This window comes from Cavia porcellus, unplaced genomic scaffold, assembly GCF_034190915.1.
Source record: "Cavia porcellus strain 051 isolate PalLab524CR breed Dunkin Hartley unplaced genomic scaffold, mCavPor4.1 scaffold_13, whole genome shotgun sequence".
NCBI lineage: Eukaryota > Metazoa > Chordata > Mammalia > Rodentia > Caviidae > Cavia > Cavia porcellus.
The window spans coordinates 29,044,191-29,069,817 of record NW_026947496.1 but is presented as its reverse complement, the minus strand read 5'-3'; the positions used below and the strand labels follow the sequence as shown (position 1 = coordinate 29,069,817).

The following is a 25,627-nucleotide window of genomic DNA, read 5'->3' as shown; positions in this document are numbered from 1 at the left end:
TTTCCAATGAGGTGGTAAGAAAGATTTTCAATTTTATTATCACTATTCATCCATGTTTATTCACCATCCAAGATAATCACTTTCAAGAGTACTCTAATCTATAGAAGGAATCCATTCAATAAGAGCAGGCATGAATAGAGGGAAGGGATGGTAACCAAAACACACCAATGAACTGGTTTGCTTGAGAACAGCAGTGATTCTTTTTCTCATAACACTGAGTGACTGAGATAGAAAATGCCTAAGAGGTCAAGTTTGTAACTTAGCTAGACTGCTATTTGGGAGATAGGGAGCATGAAGATAATGAGATGACATGGGTCTGAATTTTTAAAGCTTCAAGGTTTCAACAGAATGCAGATATATTTGAACTTTCAGACAGGTTATTGTTTAGAGAGGAAGCTAAGTCTGGAAATTCCCGTTGCCCCTCTATGCTTTCTGCTCCAGGAAATAATCATTCACATGTTTACTGTAGGTCACATCTTTTTCTCTTACTACTTGGTACAAAATAATCTATCACTTCCCCAAAGCATCTTTTACAATCTCAATTTCCCCCCAGTTATTTTGGTCCCTAAGTGATTTTATTGATTAATGGCCTATAGACTCCCTACTACCCTGAGAGGTAAAAAAAAAAAAAGGAATTACTCATAGGCTGGCCCCATAAATAAGAATAAAAATAAGAGAAAGGACTGGCAGTGTCCTGGAAATTGAAACAATTTGAGATACTAAATCAAGTTTTCCAAGAATAGGAAATATATTGATAGTGTTGATAATCCCTCTATGCCACAGTAGGATAAGAAGTAAAAGAAAGAAACTTCACTTTTATATCTCCCTTGCTGCCCAACCAATTCAGATGCTACATCTCTGTCATTATGATTTCTGCTAAATGGAGGCCCCTAGATACTAATCACACAGGCAACAGCAGAGTATCACAAGGATACACCACAATTTAAAAAGTTGGGGGAAGACTTACGAGATGGATAGAAAGATGAGGGAGGAAAATGATAGGGTTAAGGAAAAAAAAAATTAAGATGTGTACATGTACCAACTCCCCACAAGGAATGCAAACATCGTATACTAAAGACATGAGCTAATAAAAGGTTCTGAAAAAATAAAGCTGCAGTCCTCTCTCTCTCTCTCTCTCTCTCTCTCTCTCTCTCTCTCTCTCTCTCTCTCTCTGTCTCTCTCCCTGTCTCCTGGATTGGGACAGGAGCACCCAGTTTGACCTTTGTAGACACACACACCTCCTCTTTTAGTTTCATCTTTCCTTGCTGGTCTTTCTTCAGATGGCTGAGTTGGAGCTACGCACCGGCCACCACCATATCTAGGAGATTTCTGTCGGCGCTCTGAGATGGAGCAGGAGGATTACTTCACCACTCATTCTCCTTTAGTGGAGTGGCCGTTATTACCTTTAGAAGCTGATCATATTTGGGAAGCTTAGAAATTGAAGAGTGACAATCTTCCACTTTACTGAGTATTTTCATTTACTAGAGGCTTGCTTTTCTCCTTTATGTATTTTTTTTTTTTCAGGTAGGGCTGAGATTCTCAGTCTTCAATGGAAACTTACTTTCCTTGACCGTTTTTTAGGGACTTCTTTTCTAGAAACTTCTTTTTCCTTGGAACCTTCCTTTCCTTAACCATTCCTGCCCCTGAGTCTCTTCACTTCGCCAGCTTGCCTGCAGTTTTGGTTTATCCAGCTCATGCCGTGATTTCTCCTGCTCCTTCTGCTGCCGTTCCTCCACTTCTCTTTCCCTAGAGGCTGTGTCAACGGGTTTTGCCTCTCCAAAAATAGAAAGTGGTCGACTGGGCTGGGAAGGGCTAGTGGAGGAATCATCTTCCTTAGGACTACTCTGAGGTTTCAGATTCAGTCTGGGTCTGTGGGGCAGACTCCTACAATTACGCCAAGAATAGTCTTGATAGTCATCTCTGGAGCTCTGTGACCCATCATCTTTTCTGGCACATTGGCCATCACAGGGGTCCCCATCTTCTCTGCAGTGATCATTGCTATGGTGCCCACTACCAAATGCTTTTCTGCTATGGTATATTCTGGAATCATAGTCTCCATCACTGCCTCTGTTGCTACGGTGACCATAATAATCCTGGCTTCCATATGGATTTGTAGTTCTGGATAGGTCATTCTGATACTTATCACCATGGGAACTATAACAATCACGATACTTGCTTCCAAAGCTACTGCTACCTCTTCTAGGTAGACTGTCATCATCTGTGCTGTCTGTGGCAGGACGGGCCCTCCAGTTTGAGTCTGTCTTGTTATGCTCCCTTTTTCTATCTTGGTGTGCTTGATCAGCTAAGACAACTCGAATTATTCTTTGGCCCAGACACTGTTTATTGAGACTCAGAGCACTGAGCAGGGAATCCAGGTCCTCAAACTCAACATAACTGAAACCTTTCGACCTTTTTGGATTGCAGGGGTCACGTGGTAAATACACCGCCCTAACATTTAATCCTTTAAAGAAATCCTTAATGGACTCTTCTGCCAGATCATTGGGCAGGTTCCCAAGAAAAGCAGTGTAGGGTGGAGACTTGGGGAGATGGCTCCAGTCGACATTGGGTTCCTGAGCAGCACATGCAGCAGTGGGAAGGACAGAGTGGTGAGTCCTAGGAGCCCCCCACACACCCTTATCCCCACTGTGCCATCTGGTTGAGTCCTCTTCTTCCAGGTCATCTGTTTGATCAGCCCAGCTGACTGATTTGAGGCTGACTCTATCAGTTCCTCCACTGTCATTCAGAGAGTCTGTTAGGGAAATAGTTTTCTCCTTCTTATTCTTTTTTGATGAAGCCTCTATGTTAAGAAAGATAAAGAACACAAAGGCTACATTAAAAATGTATGTTTATAAGGCAACATATGTGTTATATCTGTTACATATGTCTCTTTTATTAAAAACTAACCTTTAATATGTTAAATTAGATTGTTACTTATAATACATACTATGCATTGTATCAAAAATAAGTATTTTACATATATTATATATGTTAGTGAAAGTTTACTTCTATATATATTACATATTATTTGAGATATGTTTTCTCTGTCTCTATCTATAAATTAAAAACCTGGAGGGATAGTTTCTTTGTCAACTGGACATCAAGCTGTGAAGCAAACATACAGAGCTGATGCAATACCAACTACAATAAAGGAACAGGGATGTGTTTACAGAGCTTTAATAAAATATATTAAATCACTTTCTACATGAGCAGGACTAAGAAGAAAATTTCTCCCACTCACTTAGCAAATGTGTTCACCATCAACATAAATATGCTCATAATGCAAATAAGTTTATATAGGTGGCAGCTAAATGTTTTTACTCACTTTTATAATGTCAAGATTTTTGCTTCTCCAGTGGGTTATGTTTATGTTAACTACCCTGGGAAAACGGCCCTTATCTTACAGCAATACAGCGCAGCAATGATTAACAAGTTAACTTCAAGCTGAAGTATCAAATCTGTATGGCACACATTATATATATATATTTCATTTATCCTGATAATACAGTTGGGATTGATATTAAAAAGAAAACTGCTGAATCAACACATCAGCACTTTATAAGAAAGAAATCATAGGATGCTGTCAGTTAGTACAACTAACTCATCAATGAAATTCAACATCCACTGGTGACTGGACTCTTTGTAAACAAACTTCAAACAAAAATATCCACCCTAAATTTGAAACTTTATCAGAAAAAAGAAAGTTAAAATGCCACTCACCTAACAGGAGAAGACATTGTCTATAGTCTTGCAGAAATCAGTAAGAGTCTAACAATCCAATAAAAATTATTAAACTCCAGTAAATCAAGGGTAAATCACAGAAGCCCTTAGACATATAAAACTTTACAGGGAAAAATGAATAAAACTCTCAAACTCATTAACAAAAACGTAGAAACTGAAGTTCAGTACACAACTAGGTACCATTTCAAATTCATCAGATAGTAAAAATTATGCACACAAAGTTACGAAGATGTGGAGCTATTGTTGCCAGAAGAGAAGGAAGGATAAAATTTTATCATCTGTAGAATCTAGGAACATGGCAACATGCATCCTAAACATCAGCACTTTTGCTTTAAAATCCTGTACTTTCACAGAATTTAATGCAGAATTTTGTGACCAAAACCACTGATATTTATGTAGTAAAATCTATATTCAAAGCACATAGGGTAAACAGGACTGCAAATAACTTCCCATCCATGTGGTTCAGGTGAGTTCTTTGCATAGACAGACTGGGGGGATGGGGCAGTCACTGGACACACCTTCTGAAATTCCTTCCTTTTAAGTGTGGGCAGGGCCAGAGCATTGCTTCTGACCAGCAGAATATGACCAAGATGATGGAATGTAACTCTTGTGATTATAATTCATTATTTACAGAACAGCTTGCCAGTATATTTGCTATGGAGATTCGCTTTCCTGGCTCCCGTTGAAGAAAACACTTGATCATGTGTATGTCCACTGTGCAAAGAGCTGATGAGAGGGTCCAGCAGCTGAGGGCAGCCTGTAGCCACAGCCAGCAAGAAGCAGGGGCCCCACACACTGCAACCCAAGGGGAATGAATCCTGCCTGAAACCTAGGTGAGTATGGGAGGGGACCTTCCCCGGCAAGAGGTAGGATGAGAATCCAGCCTGGAAATACCTTCACTGCACCCTCCAGGGACCCTAAACTGAGGGCACACCAAACTGTGCCCAGATTACTGATTCCCAAAAACTGTGAGATATTTTAGTTGTTTTAAGACACTAAATTTTGCCATTTTGTCAGTAACAATAAATAACTACTACAGCTAGAAAATCATATTAATTTCAGATCTCATTATGCAAGTAAGTAAATAAAAATAAAACTTCATTTTGAAAAAAATATAATTGCATTTTGTAATAATGGGAAAATACAGAAATAAAACAAGTACTGATACATGGAACAGGAAGACAAGCCATTGGGACAGTGAAACAATTTTTCACAAGATTCTAGCATTTACTTGTGGTATATGAGTCAAGTCTCTGAAACTATTTGAAACATGGCCTATTATACTCATCTACCTTTCTACACTGTGGCCAGAATTTGAAATAGTCACAGGAAAAACAATTGTTACCCTGTGCCAAAGAAAACCCATGCTATTCCATCTATCTCCATTCACGTGTGATTTCAGCTAGTATTCAGGACAACTCAGTGTAGTGGGCGCTTCCTTGAGTGACAGAGCAGAGCAGGAACTGAAGGTCTCCTCAGTTGTCCAGGGTGCAAGACAAACTCAGCAAAACCATGCTAAATGGAGAAAGTGAGGCAGCCCTGCTGATAATAACTAAGAACTCCTGAGGCTGCTTATGGCCCCTCCCATGACAGCACTGAGAAGGACCCTGATTCACATACCTTGAAGGTGCATTAACTTCGCCTTCATATTCATGAAAAGCTCAGCAACATCAAACACAGTCTGAATCTCCAAGGAAAAGACTTCGGGCGTTTTCAGCTTCACAGCGCAAGTTCTAGAAGAAGCAAAGAGTCCTCAGTGGTCCACTCTGTTCAACTCTGCCCACCTGAACACTTTCTTCCAGGACTCACCTGCTCAAGGTGTCTTTTACATCCTGTAAGGAACAAAAACAAACGGTGAGTGTATTAACCTCAGTTCCTCATGTGCTTCCATCAGAGGTGCTGTTTGTAAACAAACCACCCAAAGGAGGAGAGGGACCCAGCCTGAGACAGTACTGCAGAGTTGGGTGTAATGATCATCCTATCTGGTCTCTGTCCACTCAGCAGTAGACTGTGATATCCTTGGGGAAGCCTCTGGGGGAAAAGCAGTGGCCACAATGGCATCAATCTCTGGCTGCTGGGGATGCAAACAGATTTGCTCAGCCTTCTTCTGGTAAGACTGGCTCTCAGGGACTTGATGTCCTACAGAGTGAGCCCATGTTAGAGACCACTTATTACCAATATCCTCTGCTGTGATTGTATACATAGCTCCTGGGACTGGGACCAAGATGGTGGCAGCCAGTATCATAGTTTGCTAAAATAAATGTGTTATCTTTTCAACCTAAAATATGACCGGCGGTTCTACTACTAGGACTAGAATTAATAGCTCCAGCTGTTTATCTTCATGAAAGGTGTCCTTTACATAGCCCACAATGTCTCTAGAGTAAAAATTCTACCAGTAAATCAGAGAAAATCAGCTTTTCCTCTGTTGTTATCTGTCACTTAGCACAACATTTCATAAGAGATGCTGATAGCCTGGCTTTTGTGCACATGAAACAAAGGGTGTTGGCAAACCAGATGATAAAAGTTTACTTAGAGGTCCTTTCAGCAATTCTGTACTCACCAGAAAAGGTTCGGTTGTTGTTTTTTTAGCTTTGTTTTGCTTTTTTCCAGTGTTGGACACTGAATCTTGGTTCTCTTACATTCTGAGTAAGCATTGTATTACTAACCAACATCCCAGGTCCATTTTTATGAATTTAAGTTTCATCTTGAGTCTCACCAAACCACCTAGGATGGCTTCATATCTGTCATGCTCCTGCCTAAGCCTCCCCACTAGCTGGGATTACAGGGGGGAGCACCATGCCATGGGGAAGTGTGTTTCTGTACTTCACACACAGGCATCTCATAGACTAATGGAGCTCCCCTGATGATATTGATGTATAAGATACCTAAATTCTCACACTAATGTTCACATTGGAGTGAAAGCAAGTCTCGCCATTCTCCCCATGGTTACTGGCCATTGTTCTAATAGCTCAGCATCAAAATCCTTCTTTACTTTTCCAACCTCACCTGCAGCAGGTTCCGGGCTGAGCCCTGACATTTCGCCTCCAGTTCCAGGATGTGGCTTTTGAGCTCCTCGATCTTCTGCTCCAGGTTGGCCTCGCTCTCTCTCAGTCTTGTCAGCATTTGTTCTTCTTCTTTCTTCAGCTTCCAAAGATACAACTTTTCCTCCTCATTCAGAAAAGTGTGGAAATTCTTAAATTCAGACTTGATATTTTGTCTCTGAATCTCTATCTTATCCTAAAGAAAATATGATCAAAAACGTCTCCATAACTGCATGAATAAATAAACAAAACGTGGTATACAGATATAATAGAGTTCTACCCAGTAGCAAACAGAATGGAAATATACCCTGCTTTCTACAAGGAGTAACCGTGAAGTCTTTCTGATAGGCAATACAAACCAAGAAGAAGGAGATAAATAGTGTAGGTTGAATTTACATCACAAAGGTACAGTAGTTAGATTTATGGAGATATAGTACAGAATGGTGGTTACCAGGTAGTGGCAGAAAAATGGAATGGGAGTTAGTGTTTCTGGGGACAGAGTTTAACTATGGAAGGTGAAAAATTCTGGAGATGTTTATGGCAATGATTTTATGACAATGGCAAAGTACCTCCTGCCACAAATTGCATTCATAAAATAATAAAATTGACAGTATGTATTTTATTTATATTTTCCACACATAAGAAATAAAATGTAATCAGACACTGTGATATAAATTTATCATGAGTCACTAGAGTAAAAAGAATGTCCCAAGGTTCCTGCTGATGCTCAGATTTGGGAAACTCTTTTTGACATCTCTGTAGTAACTGGATGAAAATCCTCATGCAGCCAAATACAAAAGGAAAGCGGACACGAGTGCCATGTTATTGATTTATGGAATAACAGAGACCACAACAAAGCAACTCTGAGCAGGATTTAAAATTAACCAACTGGTTTTCTATGTTTACTTGTGAGTCTTCCCAAGGCCTAAGCCCCTTGTCTGGAGATGGGCAGCAGATTCATAGTATGTGAACCCCTATGAATCTCTGGCTGATGCCTGTAGTGACCTGTGATGCCAGTGATGCCTCAAAGGTCAAGATAAGGCCACAACTGAGGACACCTGGCTTCAACCCCAGTTAACTAGATTGAGACTGGAGCTGCAGGTCTCTTACTCCTGCTGTCTCAGTACTGCCATAAATTTCAACCTGGAGATAAGCTAGTTCTCCTAAATTACAATGATTTACTATTTGGAGAAGTCTTTGAACTGACTCCAAAGGTCCTGCTCAGTTCCTGTGCTTTCTTCAGTATCTCCTTCCTTTGTTTGAAAGCCAAATAAATATGGGCCACCTAGAGAAGTTCTTTGTCTCAGCCCCCAGAATCTTGTATTCTTCTAGAGGGTTTTGACCTCCTGGAGCCCTAAAATTATACCACATGTGTCATTTATTTAAGCCTTTGTCATCCACTCATTTGGGAGACTGGAGATCTTGACCAGGTTCCCAATAATGGAACTGAATTAATGTCTTTCTAAAATAGGCAAATACAGAATAGTGGATAAGTGTACAAGTATTTATGTATTAAACAAAGGAAGAGTAAAAACAAATTTTTATTTGGGATGCAAGAAGTGTCTCAGAGTTTGGGGAAATCTGTTATAGCAAAAGCTAGTTAAGAATATCAAGAAGACTGAATTTCAACATAATTTATATGGTAGCACTTCTTGATTCTTAGAGGTATACAGAGGCAGTTGCGGTACCTTATGTTATGATTAGTGGACAAGTGTTCATCCATTTTCCTAGGATAACCTTAATGTTATCTATGTATAAAAAACAAAATAAATGGCGTAGCTCTTGTATGATTAAACGTAGAACTACAGTTTCTGGGAGTGCTTTTTAAATTAATGCAGAATTTCAACGACAATTACACTGTGGCAGAAGATCATTGATTAGAATGGAAATTTTATTTAGGAATTTGGTACACAATTATCCTTAGTATTGAAGAGCTTTTCATATCAGTTAGCTATACTCAGAGTCTTCCCCCTGCCCAAGATCTAGAAACTACAAATCAATCTCCACACATAGAGGAGGACCTGGAAAAGGATAGACTGGCTAATTAGCCTGTGGACATGAACTATCAACTAAAAGAGACCAGAGATATTTCTCAAAAGAAATGTGTCTCTAATAATATGGAGCCTAGTGAGACATGGAAAGAGTTTGAAAGTCCTTAGTCTATAGGTCCAAGTGTATAGGTTCCAGCAGCAGCCACAGTACCCTTTATAACTCAAGTTAATTTCCTTTATTTGTTTCATGAATCCTAGCCAAGAAAGGGCCTGTTTACTGAATGTGGTTTCAAGTACCTGGCAAGGTACAGTGAGAATGAACCATCCTCATGTTTTGTCTTTCTCAATCATCCTCTGTCACTAAGAAGGAAAACTAGTTCAAGTTCCAGAAATCACATCCTTACCTTCCATTCAGTTATTTGGGTTGTTATGAACACCTTCTGATTCTTACATTCCTCTTGAAATTGATTCAAATTTCTGGCAGACTGTTCTAGATTTTTCTGAAGAAAAAAATTAGATGAGTAAAGTCTACTCACTTTTATTCTTTAAGAGACACCTAATGGAAGTTACAGAATTCAAGATGTAGTAAATAATAGTGAATGTTTCCTGAGCTCTACTTTGCCAAGGAGACTGCTGAGGGATGTAAGAAATGTGACATGTGGATCCCTTCACCAACCTTAAAGAGTTAGTAAGATTTTTAATATCCTTTCTACATTGTGCAAAAAGAGGCTCTGAAGGGGTTGTATAACTCTACCATGGGGGCATAACTGAAAGGCAATGGGGCTGTGATTCTAATATCCCATGCTGATCAGGGTCTATGCAATGTACCCCACCACACTAGAGCCAAAGGAAAATTACAAACAGATATGATAATCACCCCAAACAAAATCTTATAAATTAATGTGCTAAGCCAAAAATAACCAATTCCAGAATGCTTGGCACTCGGAACTTTCTGAGTATTGTGAATGAACCAGAAAGGAAAGACCAGGATGACTAATGAATACAACTAATACAACAGGGGAGTTCTGATGTGCTGTAAAGATGGAATTATGAAGCCAGTCTAAAAGGACTTAGTGTCCGTGTCAAATTTTAGGTTATCTTTCAAAGCAATCTCATACTGTCCTTGAAAGCAAGTTAAGACAGATGCCAATTTTTCATTGTCAAAAATAATGGTTCTCCTTCTATAAGCCCCACAAGGACATTCATGAATTTCCTAGCAGTCTCAAGAAAAGGTTAGGCCTAACTGATTTAGCAAGACTGCCTTGCTCTGAGTATATACCACCTGCTACTCTAAGCTTTACACATTATAAGGTCCTTAAAGCTCCTACATCCCCAGGGTGTGTGTGTGTGTGTGTGTGTGTGTGTGTGTGTGTGTGTGTGTTAGGGAAGGAGGAAAATTCTTTTATCCATATATACAGATAGGAAAACCAAGGCATGAATACATTTAATAACTTACCCCAAACTGTCCATCTAGTAAATGGAAGAGCTAAGATTTCATCCTCAGCTGTCTGCCTCTGGGGCTGACAGTCATGACCCTGAGATGTTCATTCCCCTACCGCTTGATGGGAAAGAAACTCAAACAAGAATACTCCTGTTATAGGCATAAGCCGCTCCCTGGAGACTAAGGAAACATCACATGTATGGAAAAGGGGTCAGGACCAGTGTAACTTTAAGAAGGTTTTGGAGCCTGCATAGGACCCCAGCTCTTTATCATGAAGGAGAGAACCAAGAGAACATGCTGAACATAAGCTCATGAGATCTAGCAGGGCCCAGAGCCAGAGCAGCAGGACTAAGCTGGCTCTTTCATTCACCACTGCACAGACCAGTCCTTTATTAGCTCTCTAAGACACTTAGAAGCTTCCAGAACCCACCTCCCACTCATCGTCCACATCCATCATTTCCAACTGTCACTCATCTGGAATCTTGTTTGAAACTGCCCTCTAACTCCCTTTCTTGACGGGTCATTTGAATTCTAACCAGATATTCCTTGTATTTTCAGACTGCATGAGTAATTTTTTCATTGGCAGTGAATCTTTACTCTGCAAGTGAAACTGCCCCTGTGACAAGTGACACTATGGTCTAGTATTGAGACTGGGAAGTGAAACTCAGACCCTGTGTCCTGTCTTCCTTTCCTCAGTCCCACCTGCTTGTCCTATACATACAGCCCATAGTCTGGCCAAGGCAAAGCAGAACCCCTGTGGCTGCACTTTTGCATGTGTAGGTCTTTTTTGCCTGGTTGCCCTGCAGGGGCTAAGTGTATGTGTTCTCAGGAACCACCTCCGGGTTGTACCTCACCCTCCTTTCCTATCTCTCTCAGCTCCAAAGTCTGGGGCTTCAGGCTGTCACCTTGCTGAACTCTGTTTCTACTGGATTTTACAATTTCCATGGGGAGTGCATCCTCCTCTCATTCCTTTTCCAGATTTTTTTCGCTCAGTCCTGAACACCATTGTTTGTCATAGTACACACAGTGCAAAGCAGAACTCAGGCAGGTGTTTGGTTAAGTATGTGCAAAAGCAGAGAGAAGTCCATAATGACACAGTGAATAGGGCCAGTATGATCATCCTGTGGAATGTCAGCATGGACACTTTGGACTGGATCCATCATAAGCTATTTTTCAAAAGAGTACCACCTCTGTGCTTCAGAGTCATCATTTTAGGCTTTGGGACTAATAAGCTCAGGTCTTGGAAGTACCATGGGGCAGGTCTTTGCTAGGCCCTAGTATACACTCACCTTGTAGTCCTGGTATACTTCCTCTACCAGCACCGTGGTATGCCCTTGGTGCTGTGGTGCCCGTTCACAGCGCCAGCAGATGAGTTGGCCATCATCCTCACAGAAGAGCTGGAGCTGCTGTCCGTGGGCCTCACACACCAGCTCATCCTCTGTCTCCTCCATTTCCTGTATAACCTCAATGAGATTTCCCAGTTGCTTGTTGGAGTGCAGACTATCTTTATGAAAAGGCTCCCGACACAGAGGACAGGGAAATATCTGCCCCTGGTTTGGGGGCATCTGTTCAAGATACAGCTGCAAACAAAACTGGCAGTAGCTGTGTCCACAGGTGATGCTCACTGGTTTTATCATGAGATTCAAGCAGATGGAACAGGTAGCAATCTCTTTCATCTTACTGGTGCCAGTGGCTGAAGCCATGACTTTTCTCAAGAACCTCCACTACCAATCTGGACATGAAGATAAAGCAGTTAGAATTTCCACAGGGATGGGAAGAGAGCTAATGTGAGCTTGTGTACAAGGAGCTGGCTGCAATTGCCTCTGAGAGTCAATCAAACTTCTTTCTAGAAGGATGAGGTAGGTTCACAGTTTAGAAAAATGTGTACAAACATTTTAACTGTATTGTCTGATATTGTCACCACTACTATTTGTGACCATTTAAAATATAACCTAATGAATATTTGTAGAGGACTACCTGGATGACTCTCCTTGAAAAAAAAGAACAATTATCTCCATTTTGGCTAAATTTGGCCTTATTTCCACGTATTGATATATACAGAGCTGGCTAAGTCATTTCTTTACACCTTCAATTGATTTTAATGTAAATCAATTGTGAATGAAGTCTTTGAAGCAAGGTGATGGTCAGTGTTTTCCCTGTGACTCCCCAAAAACATGTGTGAACTGAGTGGGATGGAGAGCCACACACCACATAGTCAGCTTGGGTGGAACCTTGAGAAAGAGGGTATGACTTCCCAGGCCATAAGATTATACATCAGAGCTGAAGCACTCAGCCTAAAGATCCCAGAACATTGGATATTACCTCAAACTGTGTTATGCAGCTTATTCCTTCTGCATAGTGCAGAGGTGAATGCAGGCCAGCTACCTAGCCCAGCTCACATACTTTGCACAGTCACTCATTCCTGTGCCACTTCCCTTGTCGAGAAAATAAAACCTTGGTTTGGCCCTGAGTTGAGGCCTTTGTTCTGGTTAACCATCACCCTAACTGGACTTGGGACTCACAGGGATCCCCACAATTATAGATATGCCTCTCACTATGGGTGACCTTGGAAGTGACAGATTAAAATTAATGCACTGGAATTCCAAATAACTTTGTCATGGGATTAAAAATATAAACTTCCCAGATCTCACAGAGGTCTGGGAAGGTATCTCTACAATATTTAATAAAATTTAAAATCCAGCTTCTCTATCCTGCTATCCACAATTAATTGCCCAATAGTCTTCTATGGCTGGTATTTGTAGGATGGCCCAGCCATAGGACATTGCATCACTGCACAAAGACCCTTGGGACCAGTGCTGAGAGATGGAAAAGCCAGGCAAGATTCCTCACAGATGTTGGAGCAAGCACCACAACTCAGTGAGGGAGTAAGAAACTCCTTCCAGTTCTAATGAACATCAAGAAAAATTAGCACCAGAATTATCTCTTTATACCTAGTGATAACACTCAGCTCACAGTGGGATCTATAGAGGATTCTATTTAGATAATCAAACTGCACTCCAGCTTAATCTAGACCACAACCCACATAAATTATAGGAGGTAATGTTCAGAAAGTGTTAGTAAAGAACAAACCAGGAGGGTGAGAAAAGTAACCAAGGCATACAGAAGAATTGGTTTGTTGTTTCCTCTCCCTAAACTGAAAGAAAGAAAACTACAAAGAGATCTAGGAGGGAAAGTGGGACTTGAGATCCAATTATTCCTGGGTTCAGTAATTTGGTGAACCAGGGAGCTTACTGTCTTCTCCAGGTTGAGAATTTCTTCCCAAGACAAGTGCAGATAATCGGGACACAGGGAAGATGGAAGGGTGATTAGGGACAAGTCTCTGTGGGATCCTGCTGCTAGTTGCCTTCATGTCCATTCCTGAGGACCTGATGACCACCTGTCGAGGACCAGAAGCCAAGAGATCTGGGAAGTTTATATGTTTAATCCCATGACAAAATTATTTGGAATTCCAGTGCATTAATTTTAATCTTTCACTTCCAGGGCAACCCACAGTGAGAATAAAGACACTAAGGCATACCTATAATTGTGGGGATCCCAGGGAGTCCCAGGTTCTTGTCTCCTATACCAGGGCTTCTCTGAACCCATCCCTGTCCTCCTCACACTCCACTCCACCCTAGGGAAATTATCTGGGAGAAGTGCAGAATAGAGGAAAGTAAGCAAGGTATCTTGTATGGGAAATGTTTATGCCTAGATTTAAAAACCAGAATTCAAATAATATTTCCAAACAGGTCATTTTCCTCAAATAAGTAGCACCAGTGTCTTGGAGTGACACCGGATTTCTTCTACAGGCTTCTGTTCTTTAGTGGTCACAATGCTCAAGGGTGTATTAGATCCCTGTCTGCTTGGTGCCAGGCTCCTGGAGACTAGGCCTCCCCTCCTTTAAGACTTCTGGTGATCATAGTTAGCCTCACTCACCTTATATTCCAGATCTTCTGAGACGTGGTATAGCTTTAGATAAAGGCCACAGCAGAGGAAATGTAAGAGCTGTGAGCTAATACTCAGGTGTTTCTCGAGGTAGAGGTTAAGAAGCTGTGCTGTCAGCAGACACTCTCTCCACCCCCATTACACTGTCACAGACACCCAGCCCTACTCCATCCTCCGCCCACAAAAGCCTCCCTGGGGCTTTCAGGAAGACTTTTACTGCCTGTGGCCAGTCCCAACAAGGCTATCACCTTCTGAGCTGAGATAATCTGTTACCTCAGACCTGAGAAATCAGAAGTGAAACCACTGGGAGGTGGGGCATAGATCCATCCCAATGAGCTCATTTCCTTCCCACTGGGCTTATTTTGAAAGCAAAGAAAAACAGCCTCTTCAAAAGCAGCAGGCACAAAGGACCTAATAAAAGCCCAGTAAACTCCCCTGTCACCCCAGCACAGACTTCCAGGAACAAGAGGCCTGCAAAGGGCCAGGTCACAGCTTTAATGAGAGATCTTTTAATTCTGTCCTCAATCTTTCTGAAGTTCACAAAACTCTGACCTGTGGTATTTTTAGCTCCTTCTAGGTGCCTCATGGTCTTCACACAGTTCTGATGGGGTAGAAAGTGAAGCAACACAGTGGGCTCTTTGGCATCACAGTATTCTCCTGAGCTGGCCTCCCTCTCTTCTCTGCCTTAGGCAAAGCCTTCTTTTTTTCCTTATTGCCCTTCTGGGGGCTTAGATAGTTTTCAGTAGCCAGAGTCCTCTACTCAAAACAGGAAACAGGCTAGTGGCCCAGCACTCAGTTCTCTTGTTGTACTCTAAGAAAATAGCTTCGTTATATGTGTATTATAGCAAACCTGTAAAGTGGCTTACTAAATGTTTTTTTTATCCTTTTTCCCTAACTGATATGTTAAGTGACCTAATTGATATGTTGAGCAATACTCTCCTCTGTAAAGAATTGCAAGAATCTCACCTAATTGATATATTAACCATTGTTGCCCTCTCCAAACTACAGAAGTTGTGCTAACGAGCTGTCCTGGGATAATTAACTTCCCCACTTTCTTCTCCAAATATTGCTGCAGAAGTGCCACTCTGAGATAATGTCAGTCTGAAGGATGGGAGTAATTTGAGAAACACCAGAAACTCCCGAGATTGTCAGAGCTAAGTGGACAGCAATACAGTTTCCAGACTCGGGTCAACAAGTGTGATGGCTCTACAGGTTTCTTTATAAATCACATAACTCAGTTTATTAACTCCCAAGTCTCTCAGATGAAAATAAGGACCATTCCTTAGACAACAATATACTCCCTTAGCTACAATTAACCTTTAAGATTAGAGGGGGGGGGGAATGAAGAACCAGAAATTTAAAGGTTAAAAACAAGATGCTGTTTCTCAGCTAGAAACAGCACTGGGCCTTGTGACTCAGTCCTAACTCAGCCCTGCAGGAAGATAAAAAAAAAAAAAAAAACATCTGTGGCTATGATGTTCTCGGGATGTGCTGTGTCAGGGAACTCAGAGATAGAGCCTGCCATTATGCTAATCAGGTTGTAAAATATGTCAGACTCGAGTCTACAGAAACCAGGTGTCTTAAAGATAAGTTGTGCAGAACAAAGACAGTTAATTAACTCTGACCCGCTGGTCATCCCTTATGACCAATAGCAGATAGATAAGATGCCCACCACTCCACACTAACTGTAATGATTGGCTTCTGTAATAAATGCTTACATTGTGGTTTTTCCCCCTTAAAAACACCAGCCTTGCCCCAACTCAGGGTTCTCCATTTCCACCTGTTTGGAGGACCCCGTGTGCACGGAATAATAAAAACCCCTTTGTTCTTACATGAGACCGGTCTCCTTTGTGATACCGGTCTTATACTCTCATCGAAAGACTCTGACTCTGGGACCCATAGTTTTGGTCTATATACAGGAAAGAAAAATGCAGAATTAGGTGTCACATTCTGAGTGGCTCAGCCTAGGCTCTCCATTGCTAAAGAATAGCAAAAAGACTGTTATCACTTGTCTTAGGCATTTTTCTCCCATCACTGAGACAAAATATCTGGTACTCAAGTTTAAAGGAGAAAGGGTTTATTTAGCTCACAGTTTGTGGAGGTTTCAGTCCACAATCAGCCGGTTCCAAGGCCAGGTGGGATGGCAGAGGGACAAAAGTTCATGGAAGTAGAAGACAGAAAAAGCAACAAGAGCCTTAGATTGTGTGCAGGCTACCTGCCATAGGATAGTACAGCACTCATACCCCTCAATCCCAGCACTAGACAATGAACAGTCACAAACTCTAGGTTCAGCCACTTCCAAAGAGCCTGCCCTCCATGATCACATGAGGCTTTAGGGGGACATTCAGCCCAAACCACAATGTCATCCAAGACACAATTCTTTTTTTTTGTTTGTTTGTTTTGTTTTTTTCCTTTTTTTATTGGTACCGGCGATCAAACTCACGACTGCCTGCTTGCAAGGCAGGGGCTTATGCCACTGAGCTAAATCCCCAGCCCCCACTGAGCTAAATCCCCAGCCCTCACAATTCTTATTAATAGGGAAAGTCAGATTGTCAGCTTGTAAAAAGACCTTGCTGCACTGCAGCCTCAGGTGTTTATGGTACATGTATAAAAATATTTGCATAAATATTACTACATATAATTATTTTAAGAAGCTGGTATAGGGATCTGGAGATAATGGATAAAAGGAGATAAATCTGCAATCTGGGTGTCCTTTGGGGCCAACTCTGGACCCTTTCTCTAGGTGATCATGAAAGCATGCTCATGGTCAGTGCTGACCCTGACAGCTGCCCATGGCGAGTGATTGGCAACAGGCAGTTCAGAGAGCATGAACTTGAGAGGCTCCCATTCCTTCTGATCCAACAGTTCAGACTAGAGGCAAGAAAGTGAAATAGCATCCTCTCTTCCTACCCTAAACACCCTCCTGAGTGCTCACAGAGTCCTCTGCCATTTTCCACATAGGAATTCACTGTGTCATGGCAGGTGCTGTGGAGCCTGACCCCACACAGTACAGGACAGGTTTACTCCTGAGAAACCAGCACACAGACAACAGAGCAGAAGCAAGCTTTTCAGTCCCCAAGTCCACATTTTCCTTTTCCAAATATTGACTTCACTGTTGTAGATGCCTCTCTAAATTTTGACCCAGTTCATCTCAAATATTTCCTACCAAACCATCAAGTAAAGGAAGCTTTTAAATGCAAGAAAGAACACAAGGTACCATTACCAACAAAAAACAGCTGCGCAATAAAAACAAGATGGTCTGTGTGGTGACAGCTGCCCCACCTGTCTCTTGTGCCAAGAAAGAGGAGCTGATATGTGCGGTAAACAGCAGGTCTTAGAATGCAAGAAGATTGCAGCAGAGCTCAGATTTGTGTCTCCAAAGCTGGGGGTATGGCTCCAACAACAGAAAGTCTCCCACAGAGTGAGGTATCATCTCCAGGAAGTAAGACTGGGCTGATCTTGTGAGTTTCAGTTACATAGGACAGAGACCCTGAGTGGGGACTGGGTCACTAAAGTCTCCCAAAAAAGCCCTGAACTGTGCATCTCTGTGGGAACAGTCAACCCCATGTGCCTTTGACCCTTCCCTGGACTCCTTCAGGTTTCCTTCTCAGCCAGTCTACTCTTAGAACTTGCTAAAACCTGGGTCTTTTTCTTCCTTATGACTCCTTGAAAATTCCCCAGTTTTTCCCCCCAGGGCACTTTGCACTGTGTATTTCACTCATTTACTTTATTTCTGTCTGCCTCCCCTATAAGATGAAGGTTCCGTAAGGGCAAGGACTCTTATTAATATTCACTGATGAATCCAAGATCTAGAAATCTTTCCAGCATCATGAGTACATTAAATGAAAGTTTGTCTGGCTCCACTAAGCACGCCTGTTAGAAAATGAGGTCACACTTGTGTGTCTGTATGATGTTGTATGAGCTCCATGATGATGTGCCCAGGATTATATGTAATCATCTGTTAGGAGGAGTGCAGGCTACCAGAGTGTCATTAGAATGTTTCAAAATGCATGATCATTACTGGTTTCCAGAGCTGACTTCCTCTGTCATGCAGGGTACATGGATACTTTAGGCCGACTGGGTGAATATGAAAATGGAAGAAATGGACTTCTGAGAAAGAAAATTGAGAGGAGATATACTAACATCAAAGTGTCAAAGCAGTTGTGAAGACAGACTTTTCCGGTGATAAAAGGGAAGAGACTCAGTGCCACTTAGAAGTCAGTAGAAAGACATAGGAAAATAGGGACAAAATGTCTGAGCTGAGACTGACTTGAAGTATTCAGAATGATGAGTATGACAAAGTGTAATCCTCAAGGAAGTCTTAGAATTCTTTGCCAATAGTCTACATACGCTTCTCAGGAAAGTATGAAAAATAGCTTTTCAAATTCTTGTGACATGGGTAATTCCCCTGAGCTTGTTCCAGCGATGAATTGAAGCTTAAGGTAGATAATTTTTCTGAGTAGCCCAGAAGCGGGTAGCAACAATATTTGTAAAGGCAGCTAACATTTATTGCTTATGCCAAACTTGTGCCAGTACCCAGGCTTGTTAATGTATTACTTTCAAGTAAACACTCTGGGGTTTAAAATGCAAAATGTGAGATGAAAATTCACTAGATGTATCAATGAAAAAACCAAGAAAGCAGTAGAAAGAATCTGTGTAATGGGAAATAGGTCAATTGAGATTCTTTAGTCGGAAAGACAGAAAGCAGAAAAATAAAAGAGTAAAGAAAAACAACTACCCGTTCAAGGGTGTGTGGAACACAATGTATCCAAAATGAGACTCCCAGAGGAATAGGAAAGACATAAGAAAGAGAATATTTGAAGAAACAGTGGGTGAAACTTCATAAATTTTGATAACACTAATCACATCAAAGGAGTTCAGTGAATTTCAGGTAAGATGAAATCATAGAGATCCATTCCTAGATACACCATAATCAGATAAGCAAAAGAAAAAGAATCTTGAGAGCAAAAAGGAAAAAAGCAGAAGCTCACATGCAAGTGACAATTGCTGTGACTGGCAAATGACCTCGTTTTAGCTGAGGACATCAGGAGACCTTGAATGACATATTCAAATTTTTAAAATGACTCTCTGTCAAGAAGTCTACATTTAAAACTAAAACTGTCTTTTAGAAAGGAAGAATGAAGATATTTCCTGATAAACCCGAGTGATTAAAATCTCCCCTTCAAAAATTCCTTCTTACTTTGAACATACGTACTCTTTTGCCCTTGTCACCTTTTAAGCACTCTGGAAGCTCATTTTCATGATTGTCTTTAGCAGCACTATCATAGCTACAGCAATGTCTTGAATTTATGCAAAATATTTACCTTTTATTTTCATTTTGACTTTGGGTAAGAACTAAAAGTTGCACAGCGCCAGATCTGGGAATTAGGTAGATGAGGACACATAGTAGTTTAATGTTTGTTTGTCTGTTTGTTTTACCTGCATAACTTTCCATTAGATAACAATAGGCAGCAGCACTCAGTATATTTTTATCAAAATTGTGAAGAGACTCATAAAAAAGGACTTCAGAATTTCTTCAAAAAGTGGCAAGATTGAAAGGATAAGTGTGTTTAAAACAAGAGTATTTTAAAGGGAATTATTAACAATATGCCCTTAACTGTAATAATTTGTAAAATTTAAGCATTAACATGTATTTTGATTATATCTCATGAAACAACAACATGTAACACTGTACTGTCTAAAAGAAATACAAAGTAGATTATAAAACAAATAGACTAAATTAATTGAAGAATGGAAAAATGTGACTCAAAGAGCACACAAAAGAGAACTAGAGTAGCTAAACTAATATCAGGCAAAATAAAATTTAAGATAAGAATTATAACAAGATAAAAAAGAAGACTTAATAGTGATGAATATGTCAATTTATTAAAGAAAATTTCAAAATGTAAACATATATGCAACCAGCAACAGAGCCCTAACATTCATGAAACAAAATTGACAGAAATGAAGTAATAAAAAATTAATAATATTTGCAGACTTTGATAACACATTTTTAATAAAGTGTTGAACAGGGGAAGCAGAAGACTGACAATGGATTTGGCAACACTTTGGAAAACCACCACTTCACAGATACTTATAGAATACTTTACCCAATAATAGCAGAATACATGGTTCCTAAAGTGCACAGGGAGCAATCTCCAAGACATGCACTCATACGTGATAGGTAACATTCTCCTGAATAACCCCACACAAATAAAAAAAAGAACAAGAAAAATCTGAAAGTAAGTAGAGATGAATAAAAATAAAAGCTCAGCATTCAAAAGTACATGAGATGCAGGGAAAGTACTGCCAAGAAAGGAAATTATGTCTGTAAATACCTATATCAACACAGAAAAAAGACCTCAAATGAGGAAGTTAATTTCTACCACATAAACTAGGGGAAATATTCAATTAAATTTAAAGTAAGAAAGAAGAAAATTCTTAACTGCAGTCAATAACAGTATGATTTGCACAGAACAAAAACTATATAGGGCCTGGAGATGTAGCTCAGTGAAATATCACTTGCCTAACATGTGCAAAGACCTAGGTTCAACCAAGGTATCACACACACACATGCACATACACAGACAGATACACACACATACACACACACACACACACACACATGCACAGGCACACACACAAATAGGTATAAAAGTCATAGATTTCTCATGGAACAACACAAATTAAAAAACAACACAGCAAAATCTTAATATAATAATTAAAGATCTAGAACTCAATACTAAAGAAGATTATTCAAAAATGAAGGTAAATAAATACTAAGGTACATGAAAAATGTAGTCATACACGGAAGTTTTATGAAGTGCTTCAATGTGCTATTACACATTAGGTAGTATGATTTTTCTCAGTTGACTGTTTTTAGTTGAAATATTGAAGGATTGATCTTCAGTACCTGAGGCCACAGATGAGAAAGAAGATCATAATCAGAAAGGAACAGAATTTTGGAAAGTGTTACCTAACATTCTGGTGTCTGGATGTCCAGAGAAACTGGTCCCAATCATCTCCTGATAATGCTAAGTTATTGTATTTCTTTTCTAGAAGATGTTCCCTGGAGACGCTTAGTGTTGAGGCAACTTCTATCCTGCACAATAGCATTCTTGCCTCAGTTGCCCGAGGTTTTTTCTTTCTAGGCCACAATCATAAAGGAACTGAGCCTTGGACAACTATTTGCAAAGCTCCTTAACCCCGTACCTCTAGCCCTTTATTCAGCATGTATGAAAACATTACAATAAATGACCTCTACGGGATGCTCAGGATTTCACAAGAGCCATAAAAATGGAACTGACTCTAAAATGTGACATGTTATGAAGGCTACATTATATTTAATTTATAGATGCTGCTTATTGAGACTTTCTAATAATCACACTGGTAGAATTTTTGGCTGGCAACAAAGGTAGAAATATGAAATACAAATGGTCTTTATTCTAAGAACACAGAGAGAGAACCCCACGACCCCTGAGGTCTGGCTTTTCTCTCTGCCGGACACATGATATGGGGCCACACATACAGCTTTGGTCTGGGGTGGTGCCTAAGGGGCATTCTGATGTACAAGTAGCCCAGTGTTCTTTATTACTGCATTTGAAGCATGGTTTGAGAGGAGCTCAGGCAGCTCCACTTTGTGTTGGTTTACCTGTCTCAGAGCTCCAAGTGTCACTGCTAAAAGATCAGATTGTTATTTTTTACCTCTGTTGTTGAAAACACAAAAAGCCATATTAAGAAGATCTCCCTGTGGGGTTTGAGGGCCAAGTTTAGCCTTTTGTCTTGGGATCTGGCCTATAGTGGAAGGTATCTATAGAATCAATTAAGTATGCAGGAGTCAAATAATATAATCAACAGGGTATTTATGATCATAACTTTAGTAATGGCTTCTCATAAGGAAGAAAAGATCTAGGGAATTTTAGGAACTGGCATGTCATTTCTTTGTCATATATAAGTGCCTCTTTATGCTGTTAGAATGTCTAATGCCATCAGATTTTTGGAGGATGGCCTGTTTTATTAATTTTACCTTTTTATTTAGGAGAGAGATCAGCTATGGTGTCATTTAATACCGGTTGAGTATAGTTAATTATGGCTCGGCAGAGGGCTGAGCCAGGGCCGGGAAAGGCTCAAACCTGGCCTCTGCCCCAGTGCTGGTCTTGTTGTTCTGTATGCATCATACAACCTTTTTTCTGGAAAAGATCTGGTGGATCCCAGCAAAAGGAATTCAAAAGGAGTATATAATTATCTCTTAATTTCAGTTGTTGAACATCCAAAAGATTGCTAACAGTACAGTGCAGTATAGGCAATATGTTTAACATAAAACACTAAATGGCTATTAACCATGGGTGTTTTAACATTTGCGCGCTGAAGAAATTTGTGAAGCATCTCTAAGCATACATCTGGATCTGAAAGAAAACACTTGTCAGTATACATTACATAAATTTTTGTTTAAAAATTGTTATTTGACTGGTGACCTCATATTGGCTTGATCTGAATCTCTTGGCTGGAACGCAAGAAAAAGGCAGCAGAAACAAATCCCAATTTTATATATGAAGGCATGAATATACTATAAGATCAGCAACAATGAATTGTCTTAGTCATATGAACTTTAGTTGAGGTGTCTCCCATAAGACTGTGGAGATTACTGGAGGCTTTAATTAATAAATAAGAGCTGGTAAAATTACCAGGTGGTCACTTTTCCTGTTTATCAACTGAAGTCTTGTCCAATGTCTCCTCACCCCAAAAGATTTTGTTTAACCAATTTTAGCACCATTTTAACCATTGACAAATTAGGTGGAAGCATGTTTTTTAAATCTATAACCCAAGTAAACCTTGATCAAATGGATTAAAAATGCAAAAAATGAAAAAAGATTGTTGAGCTCAAATGAAAGGAACAGCTGTTTACAGAGCAGGCAAATGGACATACATGGACAGATGATCTATACATTATAAATGGACTGAACAAACAGACAACAGATATATAGACTGATGATCCTCTTATAAAATTAAAGTGCACTCAAATGTATTTGGCCAATTTGAACTATAATAAATAAGACTAGTGTGAACCTTTTTGTAGATCAATTAATAGAGATCTCTTTAAATAAGAATAGCAGAAAAGTAACCTAATTTATGGCTAATCTGAGATAAGTCAGAAAGAGAGAATGGCACATGTATATTAGTAAGTCCCTGGGGCCAGCCTGCTCTCAAAGTGGGAGCAGAGATTGAGGAGGAAAACACTGTGGAATGAGCAGCCAACCATCCAGCAGGCATGTGCGAGCCATTATCTGATGATTGGCTATAAAGCGGCTGCCAGTCAACACAAGACAAGGAAACACAGGCTGCTGGCGAGTCACTGTGTGCCCTGCAGTGATTTAGCCCCCTGCTCGCAGCACAGTGAATCGTCATGTGGTCCACAACAGGATGGTTGTTGCTGATCACAGGAGGAGCCACAAGGGGGCGGCCATTGACCATGGGACCCATCCCAAGATGGCAGCTGTCCCCCACCTGAGCTGCAGCAATCATGTGGCCTGCCAGAGGGCCACACAAGGGTGAGTGGGTGGAGAAAATGTCAACACAGGAGAAGGAAACAAAGAACCCTCAGACAGGACAGATAGCTCTGGGGGAGGGGAGTGAGAGGTGGGAGACTGGGGAGAAATGCTAAGGGAGGGGTTAGAGATGCTGGGGGAAGGTTCAGAGGCCCTAGGGAAAGAATTAGGGACCCTGCGAGAGGGAGATAATTGTGCTGCAGGAGCAAAAATCTTTGACTGAGAAGTCTGTGGGGTTTGATCTTCGGGATAGGGAGGAGGGGTGAGCTAAATGATTTAATGAGAGAAGAGCACGTTCTTAGGGTAAGGAAAGCCTGTACATATGAAATTTCTGCTAACTTGTCACCAGTGTAACAAAAGTCATATAAATTTTTGAGAATAGAGGGGTAAAACATCCCCTCTTTAGGCCACAGGCTGCCATTAAGTTCATAGGTGGCCAAGCCTCCTGGCAGTAAAAGATTGTTTAGTTCTTATGGTACCAAGGTTAGGAACCAGGCACCCCAAAGGTGTGGTTTTGGGGAGAGCAAAAAGTATGATCCAATCACAGTAAGGTGAGCCAACGGACCATGATTAAAGCAGACCAGGTCATCACCTAGCCCTTTAGACTGACAGTAATAGGTTCCAACTCGTTTTCCCGTAGCCGTCACTGAAGGCACGAATGGAGTCCTAGAGGATTAAAGTAACGGCTCTGCCTTGGGCTGCCCAAGAGACATGAGAACCGCTATCCCAGTCCAGGGATGGAAAGGAAGATCCAGCGTGGGGCTCAGCCCACTACCACGGAGTAATCCTCGGACAGAAGTGGCTCATCTGCGGTAAATGAATTAGACCAGTGTTGTTTGCAAACCAACAGCGACAAGTTGAGCAGCTCCCGTATGTTAAGAAATGAGGAATTAATCCAGGATACGATCCAGTCTGTGAATTGGCAGGGGAACTCAAACTGGGAAGACCCCCAGGGGTTACTTGCCCGCTGTTCCCGGTCAGGGAACCAACTGATAGAATTTTCAGCATGGCTAGAAAGATAGAAATATGAAATAAAAGCGGCCTTTATTCTAAGAACATGGAGAGCGAACCCCAGAACCACTGAGGTCTGGCTTTTCTCTCTGCTGGACATACGGTATGGGGGGCATACATATAGCTTTGGTCTGGGGTGGTGCCTATGGGACATTACTGATGTACAATTAGCCCATTGGAATTCATTTCACGCCACAGATAAATTGCCTAGGGGTGGGGAGTATGACCTCAAGATAGAGCCACTTGGTTCTGCCTCCCAGCCTCCCATGGCTACAGCATCCAGGTCAAAGTCCTTTCACACACAGCACAATGTTTATGTATACATAACTATGTGTAATGTTAATTTGTAGAAGGTGCATCTCAGTGTATCTGAGTGCAACTCTATTCCGGTTTGCGTAGGTTTTCCAGTTTACTGTATGAGTGAGATAACTGCCTAGTATGCATGGTTATTAATGTTAAAAACTAGAATGAATACAGAGGGTATATGTGGATAGACAAAGGAGAGAGAAGATGCATGGGAGATGTCAGGAAGACGAGGAAGGCAAAACAACACAACAGGTTGGGAAGAAACTGTTTCAAAGGATATTAGTGAAGAACAAAGTAGGGGAAGGGATTCCCTAGAAAGAAAGTCTACAGGAGAAGGTGGATGCCAGATAATGTGAATGGGGTGTTATAGGAGGAGTGCATCTGGGGCACACAGGAGAGCTCGCCAATATTCTAACTTTCTCAAAAATTTACCTGATCACAAAGTGTCTGTCTTGGGTACCACTACCACACTGCTCTACTCAGCACTAAATAGACAAGCACCCAACCTCTCCAGCAGGCTTAAGTATGTCACATTAAAAGTAGCAAGCTAGAGAATCATTCATTAAACAAATATTTATCATGGATTTACTGTAAACAAAGAGCCATACT

General features: G+C 40.9%; 1 protein-coding gene across 3 annotated transcripts; it reads right to left on the bottom strand.

Annotated features, from left to right (window-relative positions):
• Nucleotides 1-14,428, bottom strand: LOC100714022 (E3 ubiquitin-protein ligase TRIM38-like). Of its 3 annotated transcripts, none has more exons than XM_063259989.1 (8): nucleotides 14,148-14,428; nucleotides 13,464-13,608; nucleotides 11,501-11,943; nucleotides 9,175-9,270; nucleotides 6,745-6,975; nucleotides 5,548-5,570; nucleotides 5,359-5,471; nucleotides 1-2,797 (listed from the first exon to the last, which is right to left on the bottom strand). In XM_063259989.1, the coding sequence occupies exons 3-8, from the start codon at nucleotides 11,912-11,914 to the stop codon at nucleotides 1,593-1,595; spliced, it is 2,082 nt and encodes a 693-aa protein (XP_063116059.1). In that variant the 5' UTR covers nucleotides 11,915-11,943; nucleotides 13,464-13,608; nucleotides 14,148-14,428; the 3' UTR covers nucleotides 1-1,592. The 3 variants fall into 3 exon arrangements, with proteins under 3 accessions (XP_063116059.1, XP_013006876.1, XP_013006877.1); XM_013151423.2 differs by lacking the exon at nucleotides 13,464-13,608 and adding an exon at nucleotides 3,718-3,765 and having other exon boundaries at nucleotides 2,630-2,797; XM_013151422.2 differs by lacking the exon at nucleotides 13,464-13,608.
• Between the last annotated feature and the right edge of the window lie 11,199 nt (nucleotides 14,429-25,627).

What these genes read in the sequence shown, in the direction of transcription:
- LOC100714022 (XM_063259989.1), bottom strand. Translation starts at nt 11,914, where the DNA reads ATGGCTTCAGCCACTGGCACCAGTAAGATGAAAGAGATTGCTACCTGT. An exon ending in AAGTATACCAGGACTACAAG is followed by an intron (nt 9,271 to 11,500) that starts GTGAGTGTATAC and finishes TTTTTTCTTCAG; the next exon opens with AAAAATCTAGAACAGTCTGC. An exon ending in GTAAAAGACACCTTGAGCAG is followed by an intron (nt 5,472 to 5,547) that starts GTGAGTCCTGGA and finishes TGCTTCTTCTAG; the next exon opens with AACTTGCGCTGTGAAGCTGA.